This window comes from Dasypus novemcinctus, chromosome 23 (genome assembly GCF_030445035.2).
Source record: "Dasypus novemcinctus isolate mDasNov1 chromosome 23, mDasNov1.1.hap2, whole genome shotgun sequence".
Classification (NCBI taxonomy): domain Eukaryota; kingdom Metazoa; phylum Chordata; class Mammalia; order Cingulata; family Dasypodidae; genus Dasypus; species Dasypus novemcinctus.
In genome coordinates, this window is record NC_080695.1 from 19,374,224 (window position 1) to 19,391,694 (window position 17,471).

The 17,471-nt window shown below is 56.0% G+C and overlaps 1 protein-coding gene across 1 annotated transcript; it reads left to right on the forward strand.

The window, feature by feature from the left end:
- Window positions 1-1,660: 1,660 nt before the first annotated feature.
- NCF1 (neutrophil cytosolic factor 1) lies at window positions 1,661-16,180 on the forward strand. The gene is made up of 11 exons (XM_058285957.2): window positions 1,661-1,802; window positions 8,735-8,815; window positions 10,276-10,351; window positions 10,470-10,635; window positions 11,628-11,683; window positions 12,590-12,712; window positions 13,081-13,188; window positions 13,990-14,107; window positions 15,129-15,236; window positions 15,447-15,592; window positions 15,862-16,180. Exons 1-11 carry the CDS (start codon window positions 1,731-1,733, stop codon window positions 15,975-15,977), a joined length of 1,170 nt encoding a protein of 389 aa, XP_058141940.1. The 5' UTR covers window positions 1,661-1,730; the 3' UTR covers window positions 15,978-16,180.
- The last annotated feature ends 1,291 nt before the right edge of the window (window positions 16,181-17,471 follow it).

Here is a 17,471-nt window from a genome sequence, read left to right on the forward strand (position 1 = left end):
CCTCCAAATGACAAGAGGCTGCCGGAGCCTGTGCAGTGGGCGGGGGTCTCCCCAGACGCGGCACCACGTGAGGAAAGTTCTCCATCGCATGCCCCACTCGTAGCCCGTTACCTGCCTTACAAACCTGTGCGTGGGCTGGATTCGTTTTCAGAAAGTGAGCAGCCTCCTTGGGCAACAGCACAGCCCTTACGGCTCAGGCCACTTCCCGTCCCTGCCACCCCGCTCAGCCCCGAGGGCCCCTGGACCCGGCTCCTATCCCGTAGCTTGGTTTGGGTAGCATTTGGACTTTGGGTGCTCCAGAATGTGCGTGTTTGTATTGGGCTTCTTCCCCCCCTTCATTGTGTCTGGGACGTTGGGCAGCTCGTTGCACACGTTGGGCAGCTCGTTGCGTGAGGCGCTGGTTGGGCCCTGGCCATTGCCCGCCAGGGGCACGTGGTACATGGGAATATCCAAGGAAATGGCCCGAGGCAGGGCATGCACGGCTGGTCACACCTTGCACGCCGCGAAGGGAGTGGGGAACAGGTGGGCTCCAAGTAGGAACCTATCAAGAAACCTCAGCACTGCTTCTTAACAGGAAAAAGAGGAACAACCGTGAACTTGACAGGGTCATGTCGATAGTCAAAACCGCCAGTCTTGGCTCCCCCACCACCAGATCCCAGCCATCAGCCCCAATAAGACGGCCCCCCCAGGGCTCTCGGTGCTGTCCAACGGCCATCTGTCAATCTTGCCCGCTGCTTCAGATCTGCACATCTGGGAGGCAGGGGCTGCAGCCACTTGCCCTGTGGCCTCAGCCCAGAAGCAGCACCTGCAGGTGGAGCCCTGAGCAACCCCGGATGCCACCCTCCTCCGCCCCCACGTACTCGGTGCACTCACCGCCTCACCCAGGAGGCGCCAAGCCCCGGGGTCCCACGGCCTGGCCGGCGTCTGCCGCAGGCCTGCGCCCCGCGGTCCTGGATGCCCCCCACACCCCGCCACTCGCGAACGTGCCCTCGACACTTGCACACACCCGTCCACGGAGGCTGCGCGCGATCCGTCTGTCACCCTCCAACCTCATGGAGGGGCCGCGCCGTGCCAGGCACCTGGGGGCTAGGGCCCTCATCCAAACAGGCCAAGCCTTGCCCTCCCAGACTTCACACATTAAAAAGATAAATGGTAAATGCCAGTCACGAGCGCTCTGAAAGAAAAATAAAGCCGGGAGGGGGGGGGGGGGGGAAGGTGTGAAGTTTTGCTATTTTATGTGACACTAGCAAGGAAGGCCTCTGGCGGAGGTGGCATTGGGGCAGAGCCCGGCAGGAACCGAGGGGGTAGGTGACAGATTGCTGGGGGGAGTGGCCCACGGGGCAGCAGCAGGTGCAAAGGCCCTGAGGCAGGAGCAGCTCCAGGAAGAGCAGAGAGTGGCAGGGGGCGGGATCAGCCAGGAGAAGAGGGGTGGGAGATGGGACCCCCCCCCATACACCCTCCGGGGCCTGGTAGGCCACGGAAGGCGGAGGGCAAGCGCGTCCCTGCGCACACGTGTGCGTGCGGTCCCCCGTGTCCACACCGCAGAAGCCTGAAGAGTGCCCAGAAACTGAAAGGAGAAGCAGAGCCCTTCCTGGACCCTCCCTGCCCGGGCCCGCCCCCCGCCCCCCGCGCCCCGCGCCCCGGGCCAGCTGCAACAGCAGCGACTTCCTCTTTCCAGCCGCTTAAAAAGGCGCCGCGGGAGCCCGGGGGCCGGTGCGCGCGGCGCAGCCATGGGGGACCCCTTCATCCGCCACATCGCCCTCCTGGGCTTCGAGAAGCGCTTCGCCCCCAGCCAGCACTACGTGAGTAGCCCGGGGCCCTGGGCCCGCGGGCGGCGGGGAGACGGGAGCGCCCCTGCCCAGCGCCCACTCCCGGGTGCGATGCGGGGAGGACTGAGAGGCCAGGGCCGGGGGCACGGGACTGCCCGCCTCGGGGCCCCAGTCTGCGCCTCGGGTCCCCGGCCCCCTGCCAACCCCCCCCCCCCACCCCCGCAGCCCGCCTCACTCACTGCTCCTCAGGCCCGGCCAGGGTCTCCACTCCCCGTGCGCGCCCACCACCCTGCAGCCCCCCGGGGGCCCAGGTCCAGGCCCGCTCCTCCGGGGAGCCCTCCCTGACCACCCCGAGAGCCGGGGCGGTCCCCTCAACGCCCCCTGGTGTCCGTTACATTGGAGTCCTATCCCCTCCAGTAGGAAGACATCTCACAGGGGCTAAAAAAAGAGTCCCCTTCTGCCCCAGGGGGCTGGGGAAATACCTACCCAGATAGGGTCGCCCCAGCAGAGGGTCCCCAGCCCAAGGGACTGCCCAGGAGGAAATGCATTTACTAAGCTCCTGCCATGTGCTTAGTCCTTTCTTTTTCTTGCCTTTATAACTTTTTATTTTGAAATCATTTCAAATTTAAAGAAAGATTGTAAATTTTTTTAAAAAAGTAACAGTCACTCCAGTATCCTTCACCCCAGCTGGTTTTCTCTTTCTCTGAATATAGATTTTCTGAATCATTAGAGAGTAAGTCTGATGATGCATGCTTCCTAACCTGCAAGTACTACAGTGTGTTCCTTAAAATCAAGGACATTCCCTTACATAACCGCACCGCAAATGGGTTAAAATCCGGAAATTACCAGGGAGACCACACTGTATTCTGACCCACAGCCCTTGCTCACGTCTCCCCAGCAGGCCTAGTAGTCCTGGCTGGTGAACCCGTGCAGGTGCAGGATCGCAAGATGCGTTTAGTGGCCTTGTCTCCTTCATCTTTAATCTACAGCAGTCTTAGTCAGCTTTTCTTTGTCTTTCTTAACTTTGACATTTCAACAAGAGCAGGCCATTTATTTTGCAGAATGTCCCTCAGTTTGGCTTTGTCTGATGCATGGTCGTTAGATGCAGGTTGTGCATCTAAGGCAGGGGTAGCTAAGAAATGGTGCTGTGTTCTCGTTGTAGCCACTCGGGTGGCGCATTATTTTGATTTGTTTCAATATTGGTGATGTGGATTTTGATGACTAGGGCATGGAGGTTTCCTCTAAGTTTTTCCAGTGTAAAGTTACTGTCTTTCCCTTTGTAATGAATACGTAACCTGTGGGGAGATTCTTTGAAACTAATGTGAATATCTTGATCCTTCTCTACCCATTTATGACTCTTGCTTGAATCAAATTACTATAAGGATGGTCAAATGTTATTTTTTTATTTTATCATTCCTTTACAGGTTAGCATTCTACTGCTAGAAAGAATCTTCCCTTTTCCTTCCTTTCTCCTTCCTCCCTCTCTCTTTTTCTGTCAGTAGAGAGCCATGGATTCTTATTTTATTCAGTAGGTTACAATCGGCCACTGTCATTGCTTATTTTTATGCTCAAATATCCTGTGATAGATTTGACTGGTGGGAGCTCCTTCAGATTGGCTCCAGGGCCCTTCGGGTGTGTCTCAGGAGTCTTTGAGAACGTTCTTACTTTCTGGCCCAAGATGTTCCAGGCTCACCCTCGACTTTCCTTCCCTAGTCCTGGACTCTAAGGAGCTGTTTCTTTAAGGAGCCTGGTTTTGTAAGTAGGAGGTGGGATTTAGAAACCACGATCTGAGCAGTAGGTGTGCTCACTGCTTTTTTCTTTCAGTGGACTAACTGGAGATAATTATAACTCTTACCATTTGATATTTATGCTCCTTTCTCCCACTGTGAGAACGCTTGTTCCCAACATCAAAATATTTACTATGTTCAGTCCTACAAAGCATATAAAATCGTTTCAGATTTATTGTACCCAAACTACAATTGACAATCTACTAATCTATTATTTTAAGCTTAAGTTTTCTTTGCAGTTCTTTTTGCTTTAATACTGTGACAAAAAGTTATTTGAAGATTTCTTTTTCTTTTTTAAAATTTCTTTATTTTCCCCCTCCCCCCCTGCTGTTTTTGCTGTCTGTATCCATTTGCTGTGTGGTCTTCTGTATCTATTTCTCTTTTTGTCTTCTCATTTTTTCTCCTCTAGGTTTCACTGGGATTTGATTCTCTGATGTGGAGAGAGGTTCCCTGTCAGCTGCGCCACCTCAGTGTCTGGTTTCTGCTGTGCTTCACCTTGACTCTCCCCCTTGTCTCTCTTTTGTTTCATCATCATCTTGCGGCGTGACTCACTTGCATGGGCACTGGCTCCCCGCATGGGCACTCTTGCTGTGTGGGCACTCAGCTCGCCACGCAGGCACTAGCTTGCCACACAGGCACTGGCTCACTGTGCGGGCATGCTTTCTGGAACCCGGGTCCTCCCATATGGTAGGCAGAAGCCCTATCACTTGAGCCACGTCTGCCCCCCCATCTTTTCTTTTATCTAATGTCATTATATTATTCATTGATACACAGTTAGGTTTGTTTCTGTTTGTTTCCAACTTTGAGGGGTTTAAAAATAATCCTTGCTGATTTAAGTTTTTAAATGTATAAAATATTAATAATGTGTCCAAATATCAAAATGTTATGAAAAGATAGTCTCAGAGACTTATCATTTTGGTTTATTTTTCCTATATTTTTGCAAAAATAAGTAGATATATGTATGAATATATCCTTATTTTTCCTACTTTATTACAAACAAGGTAATAAAATAAATACTATATACACTTTAAAAATTTTTGCTATAATATCCTGGAAATCATTCCAACTTGGTTTGCAGAGGCTTTCTTTTTTTTTTTTCTTTTAAGATTTGTTTTATTTATTTATATCCCCTGCCCCCCATTGTTTGCACCCACTATCTGCTCTCTGTGTCTGTGCTTGTCTTCTCTTTTGGAGGCAGTGGGAACCGAACCTGGGACTTCCCGTGGGGGAGAGAGGTGCTCAATCGCTTGAGCCGCCTCAGCTCCCTGCTTTGTTGTGTCTCTCATTGTCTTTCCGCTTTGTGTGTCTTTGTTGTGTCATCTTATTGCATCAGCTTTCTGTGCCTGCCTGTTGCGCCAGCTCATTGTCTTGCTCATCTTCTCCAGGAGGCACTGGGAACCGAACTCAGGACCTCCCGTATGGTAGGTGGGAGTTCCATTGCTTGAGCCACATCTGTTTCCCTGCAGAGCCTTTCTTATCCTTTTTCTACAGCTGTGCAATATCCCATTTACAATTACAATTTATTCTGTCTCTTTTACTTGGACATTTAAGTTGTTTTCAGTATTTTTCAATTACCTAATAATCCTACATTTCTCTTATGAGTAAAGTTGAATACCTTTTTATGTGTTTATATACATGTGTGAGTTGGCTAAAATTTTCTGTTCATGTTATTGCCCATTTTTCTGTCAGATTTTTTGGTCTTTTTTCCCCCTCAAATTTAAAAATTCTTTATATTTTTGGGATTTTATCCCTTAATTGGTGATATATGTTTCAAATATTTTTTCCAGTTTATCATTTGTCTTTTAGCTTTGTTATGTTTTATGCAGAATTGTTAAACAGTTTTTATGCATTTGAATTACTAGTCTTTTTATTGCCTTTGGATTTTGAGTCATAGCTAGAAAACCTTTCTGTACTCTCACATTATAAGGGAATTCACCCATGTTTCCTTCTAGCACCTGTGTGGTTTCATTTTTTCCATTCAGAGTTCTGATCCATCTGAAATTTATTCTAGTCTTTGGCATAAAGTATGAATCAGATTTTTTCTCTTCCCCTAAGGCTAGCCAGTTGTATCAACACCAAGTTTTCAAAAATTGACCTTTACTCCTGTCATTCAAGATGCCACCTTTATCGTATATTACATTTCCATATGTACTTGGATCTGTTTCTAGATTTCCTTTTCTATTCCACTGGTCTTTTTACTCATACACTAAGTGATGCTGTTTTAATTATTGAGATTTTATTATCTTGTAGGAATCATCTTCCCATATAGCTCTTATTTTTGGGGGGTTCCCTGACTAGTCTGTTCTCCCCCTTTCTCGTTTATCTATATGGTGTTTATGGCTGTGCTACAACCAGATTTGGGTGTTGAACAGAGACAGTGAAACTGGCAAAGCCTAAAATATTTATTACCTTACCCTTTACCGAGAAAATTCGCAGACCCCTTTAAGATATGGTTCTTAACTCTGCACATTTGAGGTTTATCCAGAAAGCTGCCTGAAGTTCATGTTTTGTTTTGTTTTTTTTTAAAGATTTGTTTGTATTTATTTCTTCCCCCACCCCATTTCCCCCCATTTTCTGCTCTCTGTGATCATTTGCTGTGTGTTCTTCTGTGTCTGCTTGTATTCTCATTAGGCGGCTCAGGGAACTGATCTCGGGACCTTCCGGAGTGGGAGAAAGGCGATTACTCTCTTGCACCACCTCAGCTCCCCTGCTCTGCTACATCTTCTTATTCTCTCTCCTCTGTGTCTCTTGTTGCTTCATCTTGCTCTACCAGCTCTCTGCATTGGCCGGCACTCCTGCACGAGGCGGCTTTCCCGCACGGGGTGGCATTCCCACCAAGGGCTGCATTCCCGCATGGGCCAGCACTCCACGTGAGCCAGCTTCTCCTCACCAGGAGGCCCTGGGCCTCGAACCCTGGACCTCCTATATAGTAGATGGGAGCCCAGTTGGTTGAGCCAGATCCGTTTCCCATGTTTGTTTTTAAAGCAGCTCCATTGAGATACAACTCACACCACACAATTCATCTATTTATTTCTTTTTCTTTTCCTTTCTTTTTTTACTTTTTAGTTTTACTTTACTGTCTTTTTTAAAAGAAATAAATAGATCACACAAAATGTTACAAAAACGTAAGACACTCCCATATACCCCACTTCCCACCCACCCCACTCCCCGTGCTCCTCCCACATCAACCTCCCCTTTCATCAGTGAGGCACACTCACTGCACTTGGTGAATACTCCCTGGAGCACTGCCACGCCGCATGGACCAGAGTTTACATTGTACTTCACACTCTCCCCCAGTCCATCCAGCGGGTTATGGCAGGATATACAATGTCCAGCATCCGTCCCTGCAGTATCATTCAGGACAACTCCAAGTCCCCAAAATGCCCCCTATCACACCTCTTCCTCCCTCTCCCTGCTCTCAGCAACTCCCGTGACCACCATCTCCACATTGATGATACAATTTCTTTCATTGTTAGAGTCACAACAGTTCTATAGTGGAATACCAGCAAGTCCACTCCAATCCATATTATATTCCTCCATCTTGTGGACCCTGGGATGGCGATGTCCACTCCGCCTCTAAATCAAGAGAGGGCTTAGATCCCACATGACTGATGGATATGATTCTCCTGCTTGCAGCTGTAGACACTCTCGGTTCCCTGGTCTGGTGGTTGACCATTCTCACCTCCCTGTCAGCTGACCTGAAGCACTGGTGTGGGCTGTCATTGATGGGGGATGCATGGGTGGGAGGGAGTTCTCCAGGGCATATATATAGGGTATATACATATGTTTGGATGTTTGTTGGGTGTTGTCATAGTGCATAGAGTTAAGCATGACAACTGAGGGAGTGCTGAGTTCCCATCCTGGGGAGCTCTGTCGCATTCCTCAGTGGAACAGCAACAATCCCCCAAGTGCAAGGACAAAGACCAGTGAAGTAGGATGGTCCAATGATGGGCCCTTGATACTGATGACTATGCTTATGAGCCTGTGTGCTTGAAATTTCAACAGGCCTAGAGCTGCAGCGTGCCTAAGAGCTACCTCCTGAGAGCCTCCATGTTGCTCAAATGTAGCCATTCTCTACGCCAAACTCAGCATGTAAATGCATTGCCTTCCCCCCAGCATGGGACATGACTCCCAGGGATGAGCTTCCCTGGTGCCAAGGGATTACTACCATCACCAGCTGGTGATGCAACTAGAAAAAGCCCTGGAATAAAAGAGGGAAATGGTAAAGACAAATGAGTTTATATGGCTAAGAGACTTCAAAATGGGTCAGGAGGTCATCGGGGGGTCATGCTTATACACGTCTCAGGTCTCAGCAGAATCCCAGAGACATCCAGAGTAGATACAACCCCAGGTACTGGTACCCCTGAAGGCTATGAAGACACACAAGTTCTGTGGTCATGATAGATGGCTTTGGAGTTCATTGCCTTGCAAGTGGGCCCTACTTTGGAATTTGTGCTCCTGATTGTGATGGAGTTGGAGTCAGATGTGACCTCTCTACACATGCCTCTTCTGTCACTTTTACTGAACGTGTGATTGGTGCTGGGGTTTGTGTATGTTTAGGAGACTTGAATCTTTGGACCATCCATGTGCCAGCTGGGCCCTGAGCCTCAGCAGAGTTGCAACACTTACTCTCCGATTTGTTGGATGTACCCACATCAATTAATCTATTTAAAGTGTGCAATTCGGGTTTTTTTAGTCTATTCACAGAGTTGAGCAACCATCACCACAATCTAAAATTAGAATATTTTCGTACTCCCAAAAGAAATTCCCCCTGCCCCTGGCAACCCTGGGTTGATTTTGTTTCTCTAGATTTGCCTGTTCTGGATATTGTCTATAAATGAAATCATACAACATCTTCCTGAGTTCTTTTACTGTTTGTACTTAGCACTTTCTATGTCGCCTCTCCTAACTCTCACGGCAGTGCTAGGAGACAGGTCCTACTTTTACCTCCCATTTCCAGGTGAAGAAGTTGAAGCACAGAGAAACAGACCATCTTGCCCTGGGTCACAGAGTGGAGACTGGCTGCTCCTGGGCCCGTGAAGCCCTGGCCCTTCCTATAGCCCAGGCTGCCCCAAGGAGCCCCCCCCCATACCTGTGGACTTCCACCAGTGGTTGGAGGGTGGCCCAGGTGCACGGCAAGGCTCCCATGGGAGCTGAACAAACTTCCTGCCCCCCCAGGTGTACATGTTCCTGGTGAAATGGCAGGACCTGTCCGAGAAGTTGGTTTACAGGCGGTTCACCGAGATCTACGAGTTCCACGTGAGAGCCTGGGGAGGGGTGGGAGCATCGGGGGCGGGGGGGACCCGTGAGCTCCACCGGAGTGGGGCGCGGGCCCAGGTGGAGGCACCGAGCGGGGAGCCAGCAATCCTCCAGCCCACAGTTCAGGGGCACCTGCTCCATCCCGCAGCCAGGCTGCACCCAGGTTTCCATCCCAGGCCTTGCTTCTTTAACTGATGGCTGCAGGTCTGATAAGACCCACCCGTAGCATAAGGGAAGGAGAGCTGATACTCCTGACATCCAAGAAACCAGGTTGTCTTGCTTTGCGGGTGCAACACACAGACCACAGGACACACAGACACAGACACATAGTTGTGGGCGCACGCACACACTGAGTCCGAGAACAATGCGCCGCGTTGTTAGTGCCCCTGTGCGGTCCTGGATCGGCGGCGTGAGGCGCTTTGTCTTAACTCCTGCTGCTAGGCTACGCTTTGGAAAGCTGTCCACGCGGACGTGTGCAGGCTCCACCGCACCTCTTTCCGCTGTTTAGGTTACTCCCTTGTACGGTTAGCTCCTTTTAGCAGCCAGTATTGGACTCATCCATTCATTCCACAAGTGGTTTTTGAATGCCAGGCACGTCCAGGTAGTGAGCAGGGCACACTTAGCAGGTGGTGAGGATACAAAAAGCAGATTCAATTCCTTGCCTTGCCTTGTAGCCCTTCAGTTCCAGGAGCAGGGTCAGGATAACAAACAACTAGTAATTTACACAGTATGTTAGATGGTGATAAGTGAGAAGTCCAAAGCAGGGACAGGGGTGGGGGTGAGGGTGGGGAGTGCCAGGAGGGCTGAGGAGGGGCAGTTGCCAGTGATGTGTTGGGCCAGGGGAGGCCTCACGGAGGAGGTGATAACTGAGCAAAGACTTGAAGGAGGTGAGAGAGGAGTGAGCTATGCCGATATCTGGGAGGAGAGCATTCCAGGCTGTGGAAAGGCCAGTGCAAAGGCCCTGAGGCAGCAGTGGGCCTGGCGTGCTCCAGGGAGGCTGGAGCAGAGTGAACGAAGGGGAGAGTAGTGGCAGACTCAGGGGTGGGACGGGTCATTTGGGGCCTTGGGGACATAGGGAGGCTTTGTAGTGAGGCTTAGGGCGTTCTCTCTGGGAGGATTAAGAGCCAGGAGGGGGGTGACCCAGCTTAGGTTTGAACAAGGTTCCCGAGCTGCTGGACTGAGGCTAGACTAGAGTGAACCTGGAGAGACAGATTCCAGGCGGCGCTCGGTGGGCGCAGTGGGTGCGATGAGGGGGCACCGATTCTGGGGTGGCGCCCAAGGAATCTGCTGGTGGCCTGGGCGTGGGGGGGGGGGCGGGAAAGAGCGCGGAATGGAGGCCACCACTGACAGCGCCCGGCTCTGCGGCCACAGGAAGGGAGCTGGGCTGTTTCCAGTGCTGCGCGTTCACCGACAGTGTTGTGATAAAGAGTATTCCTTCCCCTTTTTTCTTTTCTGTCCAGAAAACCTTAAAGGAAATGTTTCCTATCGAGGCAGGGGACATCAACCCAGAGAGCAGGATCATCCCCCATCTCCCAGGTGAGGGCGGGGCTGAGTCCCTGGGTCCTCTCCCCTGTCCTCCAGGCAGCACCCCCCCCACCAGGCCCCGGCCAACGTGCTCAGCGTGCTCCCCGGGCCCCGGCCCCCTCCCCTGCAGCCCCGAGGTGGTACGACGGGCAGCGCACGGCCCAGACCCGCCAGGGCACCCTCTCCGAGTACTTCAGCACCCTCATGAGCCTGCCCGTCAAGATCTCCCGCTGCCCCCACCTCCTCGGCTTCTTCAAGGTGCGCCCGGACGACCTCAAGCTCCCCTCGGACAGCCAGTGAGTCCCCCCTCAGCCCTCTGGGTGGGACAGGGGAGGGCAGCGTCACTTCCCGGATGAGGGGGGCTGAAGCTCAGAGAGGGGAAGCGGCTTGCCCACAGTCACACAGCCTGAGAAAGAAGGTGGCACGAGCCCACCTCTGCCCTGCATGCCCTGGAAGCCCCCAGCCTCCCAGCTGGGTGACTCCCCCAAGTCTCGGGGTGCTGAGAACCCAGAGGCCCTGGGTCCTCCTTCCCATCCTGGGGGGCCTGGGGCGAGGAGGACTGCCCTCTCAATCCGGCGTCTGCGTCTGTCATGGAATGGGGGCAAGCAGACGCAGTTACAAACTGTGAAGTGCAGCACCCTGGCGAGGACGCGAGGGCGGACAGGCTGCTCGGGCCCTGGCGCCCTCTCACCTCTTTCTCTGCCCGTCCCTTCCCCGGGGGCTCCTGTACATCAGGTCCTGCTCAGAGGCCGCAGGGGGTGCTCTCCCACCCCCCAGGCTGGGCGCTGTCCCCCTCCGGCCCGGGAGCCTGGGGGAGCCTCCAGGTCTGGGTCTGGCCCTCTCCCCGGCCCCGCGGGCTGCCAGGTGCTCCAGCGGTGGCCTGTGGGTCCCTGTAGGGGGTCCTCTAAGGGATCCCCGGGGTCCAGCTGTCCCGGGGGTGGGGGGGTCAGTCATCCCCAGCAGAGCTGCGAAATGGCCCGAGCTGACCAGAGCCTTTTCCGAACCTGGTGCTCAAGGAGAAGGGCTTTGCTCTCTTGCACAGACAGCGCCCTCCTTTAGGGTCTCTGGGCCCCGTTCCCCTCCCTCCCCGCCGGCCGAGCAGATGGGCCCGACACCCCCCACAGCCCACTTCTTGGCAGTCCAGCTGCCACCGTCTTACCGTAGTGGCCCCTCCATCTCACACGTTCCTTCTTCTCTTGGGAAGTTCTTCTGTGGGTCTACCCTGAGTGCCCCCTTCCCCCAGGGGGAAGCCGAAGGTCTGAGCCTCAGCTCTTGTTCTCTCCCTCAGGGCGAAGAAGCCAGAGACATACCTGATGCCCAAAGACGGCAAGAGTAACGCAGCAGGTGAGCGGGCAGGGGCGGCCGGGCACCCAGGCACCCCGCGGGGGTCGTGGTCACCGCCAGGGGCCCAGAGCACGGGGTGTGCAGGGCTGAGGGCAGGAGGTGAGAGCAGGTTGTGCAGGCGCTGGGTCTTCGGGGGTCCCAAAGCTGCTTCCCCCCACTCCGTGGCTCCTGAGCTCAGGCCAGACCCTGGCAAGGGGGGAAGGGGTGTCAGGAGGGCGGAGGGGGATGTCTGTGGCTGAATGAATGGATTTGGGAGAGCAAAGGTGGCCTTTGGAGGCGACGCAGGGGCCTGACAAGACCTGGTCTTGATTGTGCTCTAGCTGTGACTGATGCTATCCAGCATTGGGCGAGCCCCTCCTTTGAGCCAGGAGCTATTTAAAATGTTTTTCGTGTGTTAACTCAATTACTCCTTCCTATAACCATGGAAAATAGGTTCCCAGTGCTGTTATCCCCATTTGACAGCTGGTCCAACCGGGGCTCCATTTCAGTTGAGCTGCTTGCCAAGGGTGGCACAGCTAAGTGGCAGAGCCAGGGTTTGAACCCAGACCGGGTGATGCCAGGGCGAGTGTGCTAGACCCATGCCTGCATCGCCAAGCACGCTGCAGGGCCCCGCAGCACCTGCCTGGGGGCTGGTTAGAGATCAGAGTGTCTGCACTTTAGCAAGACCCCCGGGCGACGCGTGTGCCCGGCAGAGCCGAGGCCACGTGCTAAGCCCACGAAAGAGAAAGAGCAGCTCACGTGTGCGGTGGCGATGCACGGTTCCCAGGGCGCATCCACCCCGTGGGCTGGGGGGTGGCGGCCAGGGTGCACTGACTGTTCTAGTGGCCTGCGGAGGGGACCCCAGGGTGAGAGCAGGAGGCGGCGGCCGGCCCGGGCGCCCACTCACCCGCCTCCCCTCTTCCCCAGACATCACGGGCCCCATCATCCTGCAGACGTACCGCGTCATCGCCGACTACGACAAGAGCTCGGGCTCGGAGATGGCCCTGGCCTCGGGCGACGTGGTGGACGTGGTGGAGAAGAGCGAGAGCGGTTAGAGCCCTGCCGGGCCGGGGACCGGGCCATCTGGGGGGCCGTGCGTGGCCGCCGCGGGGCCCTTCTGGCGGGGCGGTGGGGGCGGGAGGCATCTGCGCATTTTCCAGGCTGTGGTTGTGGAAGGAGCGTTTTCTAGGGGCGGCCTGCGTGCCAGGTGTGCACCTTGTGGTGTGTGTGACGTGGGTCCGGGGCTGCAGTTCTGTGCCTGCCTGGGCATGTGATTTCAGCAGCGAGCACAGCCTCCGTGGAGGATGTGAGGTCTCTGGAGTGTGTGTGTGTGTTGTGTCCTCACCGTCACCCCGCCTGCCCCCCAGGGGCGCTGCTCGGCCCCGCCCCTGACCCACCTCCCCCTACCCCTGGCACAGGCTGGTGGTTCTGCCAAATGAAGGCAAAGCGCGGCTGGGTCCCCGCGTCCTACCTGGAGCCCCTGGACACTCCCGATGAGTCGGAGGACCCGGATCCCAACTATGCAGGTGCTCCCTGCCCCCCAAAGACCGAGGGGTGTGGAAGGGGCAGGAGGGGACCCAGGGACATTGAGAAGCCGGAACTGCTTTGGGGCTGACACGACTGTGGGCCGAGGCCCCACTGTCTCTGGCTTTTGGGGACCTGGGTGGGTGGTGGCACCCTTGGCCAGGACAGGGCACCTGGAGGTGGAGCAGGAGTTGGGGGGTTGCAGCGAGGAGGTCAGCCTGGGACATGTGGTGGCTTCGGGTATCTGGCCAGTCCAGCAGGAAGCTGGATGTCGAGCAGGCCCGAGGTGCAGGAAGGAGGGCTGCCTGGAGGAGGGAATGCATTATCACTGACCAGAGGGGAGAACTGGCAGCTCCCAAGCTGGAAGGGGCTCAAGTGGATTTGGGGGGGGGAAGTTAGTGGGCCATATTTTAAAATTGAGAAATGCCACAATTTAATGTGGATGTAAGGCTTCTCTTTAAAAACCAGAAAAGATGCTGACATGGGGCTGGCACCCCTTGCCAACGCTTGGGTGGAGCCGAGCAGCGCCCGGTGCCTTGTGGGCCGGGCACGTGCCCTCCACCTGCTTCACATCCCTTGTGGCACTCAGGTGCCTGGCCAGCCCTCTGGAGTTACGGGATCTGGCGGCCCCCGGTGCCCCAGAGGAGTGGGCAGGAGGGGGCGCCTGGGGAGGGAGACCAAGAAGGAGCAGGTGGGGAGGGGCGAGGGAGGGGGAGCAGGGTGGCCCTGTGGGTCCAGCGAGGCGACGCGGTGAGGCCTGGGCTGGGTCCCCGCATCACACGCCTCCCCCTGCCCTGGACCAGGCGAGGTCTACGTCGCCATCAAAGCCTACACCGCTGTGGAGGAGGACGAAGTGTCCCTGAGCGAGGGCGAAACCATCGAGGTCATTCACAAGCTGCTGGACGGCTGGTGGGTCGTCAGGTAGGACAGCACCTTGCCTGCCCGCTGTGCCACCCTGCGCTAAGCCCTGGCTGGGTGCTCATCTGTGTCCTGACTTGGCTGTGTGACTCTCGGCAAGCCACTGACCCTCTCTGGGCTCAGTCTCCTTTGCAGTATGCAGGTGGGTGATGATCCCACTGGGCCTGTCACAGAGGGTTCAGAGTCCTTGACCAAGTAGGTACGATTTTCCTTTGTAATTTAGTGTCTCTTCCCCTGACCAGTCCATCTATCATGCCTGCTCCAGTGACATGGTTCCTTGTTTTAATGGTTACAATTGAAGACTGGTAGAGCAGATCCCCCGTCACTTTTCCTCTGAAAACTTCCATCACAATTCCGATCTGTTTATTCCTCCAGATGAATTTAAAAATGCGAATTAGCTTTTTCTGGTTCTGACGGAAAACTGAATCCCAGGGGCTTGCCACGCCATTTGCCTGGAGCCCACAGACCTCCCGAGGCCCTGCCCACGTGTTGAGGCCAGCCCGTGCCCCCGGACACGGATCCAAGGTTGGGCTGTGCTCTCGCCCTCTTGGACCCACACGGCCTTAACCTCCACCACAGTCCCCAGCCTGTGCTCGTGATTCTCCAACCTGCCGGGGAGAATCCGGAGTTTTACTGGGTGGAATTTGCATTCTGTAAACCCCCCCCCCCCCTTTTTTTTTTTACCTCTCAAATATAATTTTTGAAGATTAGAAAGGAAAGTCCTTTTCAATGAGTGGTGCTGGAACAACTGGATATCTAGATGGAAAAAACCCTGGCACTATACACTGACATTTATTTGGGAAGAAAGGATGGGAGAAGACCTGGGAGACGTGGAGTGGGCAAGGGCTTCCTAGGACGCAGAAGGCAATGATCCTCCCCAGGCCCGGATGTGGAAAGGAAGGTGAAGGCACAGATGAGGACACCGACACCACCTGCTTAGAGGGGCCCCTGAGCCCCCCGAGTTGGACAGGCGCCCAGAGCCCCCGGGCGGCTGCCCGGTTCTCAAGAGCTGTCTCGGTTGCAGGAAAGAGGACACCACGGGCTACTTCCCGTCCATGTACCTGCAAAAGACGGGGCAGGACCCGGAGCAGGCCCACCGCCAGATCAAGAGCCGAGGGGCGCCGCCGCGCAGGTGCGCGGGGTCCCGGGGCTGGCCGCGGCCGCGGAGGGTGCGGGAGGCAGGCGGGCGGGAGTCGTGGCGGCGAAGGCGCCGAGGCCCGCGGCCCGCCCGGAGGGGCGCCCCCTGCGGTCTCCGGCCGGCTCGCGGGCCCCGGCGGTGGCCGTCCGAGTCCCGGGGGTCGGGGACGGGGGGCTCTGACCGACGCCCGCGTGCCCGGCCCAGGTCGTCCATCCGCAACGCGCACAGCATCCACCAGCGGTCGCGGAAGCGCCTCAGCCAGGACGCCTATCGCCGCAACAGCGTGCGCTTCCTGCAGCAGCGCCGGCGCCCGGCGCGGTCGGGGCCTCAGGTCGCGGGGAGCGCGGCTGGTGAGAGCAGGCGGCGGGGCGGGGCCTGGCCTGGGGCGGGGCCGAAGGGATGGGGCGGAGCCCGGGTGGCCGCCGGCGGGTGGGGCCGAGGGGATGGGGCGGGGCCGAGGGGATGGGGCGGAGCCCGGGTGGCCGCTGGTGAGCGGGGCTGAGGGGATGGGGCGGGGCCGAGGGGATGGGGGCGGGGCCTGGGGGTCCGACCGCCGCCGATGGGCGGGGCCTGGAGGCCGGGAGGCGGGGCCTCTCAGCCGCTGCGCCGGCTTCCGCAGAGCCGCAGCCGGATGGCGCCAAGCCGCAGCCTGCCGTGCCCCCGCGGCCCAGCGCCGACCTCATCCTGCACCGCTGCAGCGAGAGCACCAAGCGGAAGCTGGCGTCCGCTGTCTGAGCCGGGGACGCCGCCCCCTCGATGGCGCCCCGGCCGTTCCTCTCCCTCCCACCGCCCTCCCCGCTCCTTTCCCGGCTCCTGGCCCGCGGGAGCCGCCCTGTATATACATGTATATAGCCCGGTGTCCCACGCCCCCATCCTCCCTGGCTTTCCACCACGTTCAATAAATGTTGCTTGGAGGGAACTGAGGCTCCGCAGAGACGTTCTTGGCGGGTGTTTCTAGAATTGAGACTTGGGGCTTTGAGATCTGCTTGCGGGGGAAGTTACAAAAGCCGAGGTCAGGGCCAGGGCGGGTTGCATGCCGCCAGTAGATTTGCACAAGGCCAAGTGCAGAGAGGAACTCTCCGACCCCGCTGGCCCTCTGTCTGGAAACTGCAGAAGGGTCTGGAAGAGGGGTGGGCACAGTGGGGGGAGGGGGGCGGCAGCCCTGTGCCTGTCTGCGGCAGGAGCTTCAGGGCGGAACCCTAAGTTGTGTGCGCGCCTTCCTAAGCTGTAGCTTGGACACACAGTTTTTAAGTAGAGGGGAACACGCTGATCAGTCACTGCGCCAATGAGAAAGTTGGACCAGAGGGCACGTTTGCTGCCGGCCCATGCCCTTCAAAGTCTTTGCTGGTGGGTCTTTCCCGAATGCAAAGACACTACAAAGTGGAGCTGCAGGGGAGCGGGTGGAGGTCCCGACTGGGCCCCTGGTGCCGCCTAAAAACAAAAACAAACAACGAGCAAACAAACAAAAAAACAGCAATGCAGGGACCGAGGTGGATCCAGTGGCTGAGGGCCGGTGTTCCGTTGTCAATTCCCGCCCCTGTACCTCCAAAAAAAAAAAAAAAGGTGGAGCTGCAAATCTTGTACAAGATGCAGCTTCTAGAAGGACTGGGAAGTGACTACCTGAAGCTGGTCCCTCAGAGGTAAGAGAAGACCGACAAGGGGGACAGATACGTCTCAAGAGAACAATTTGGACATCAAAGGACTGAGAGGCTACAGAGCCCTGAAGTATGCCTGCACTTTGCACACCCTCATTTGCTGGAAAAGCCCAAGTGCTGTCATACAAAGCACTTGGAGAAAGTAACCACAGACAACCTCAACCCCTTTGTTTGTTCAGTTGCATTTGTGACCTTTGTATTAAATACAGTGTAAGAGAAAACCCTTCTTTTCATCCCCTCCCCCAAGCAGAAGCCACAGTTGTTTCCCCCAGGTTTTTTCTCTATTTCTGGTCCCCTGAAAGGGGCTTTGTGCTGTGGCTAGGCAGCTGCCCCTGTGGGGGCCCCAGAGGACCCAGGGGAAGGCCCAGGCCCAGGGCATGCCTGGAGCAAAGGATCTTTGGGCCGGTCCCGTGGCAGGTGCCACAGCTGAAGGAGGCTCCAGGAGGGTCTGTGAGCGCAGGTGGGCCTGGCTCCCAGGGCCCTCTGCAGCTCCCCCGGGGCCTCTGTTGGTGGGGCGGCCTGTTCTTTCCTCTGCTCACCCAGACATGGGGAGTGAGGGCCTTGGGACAGATGT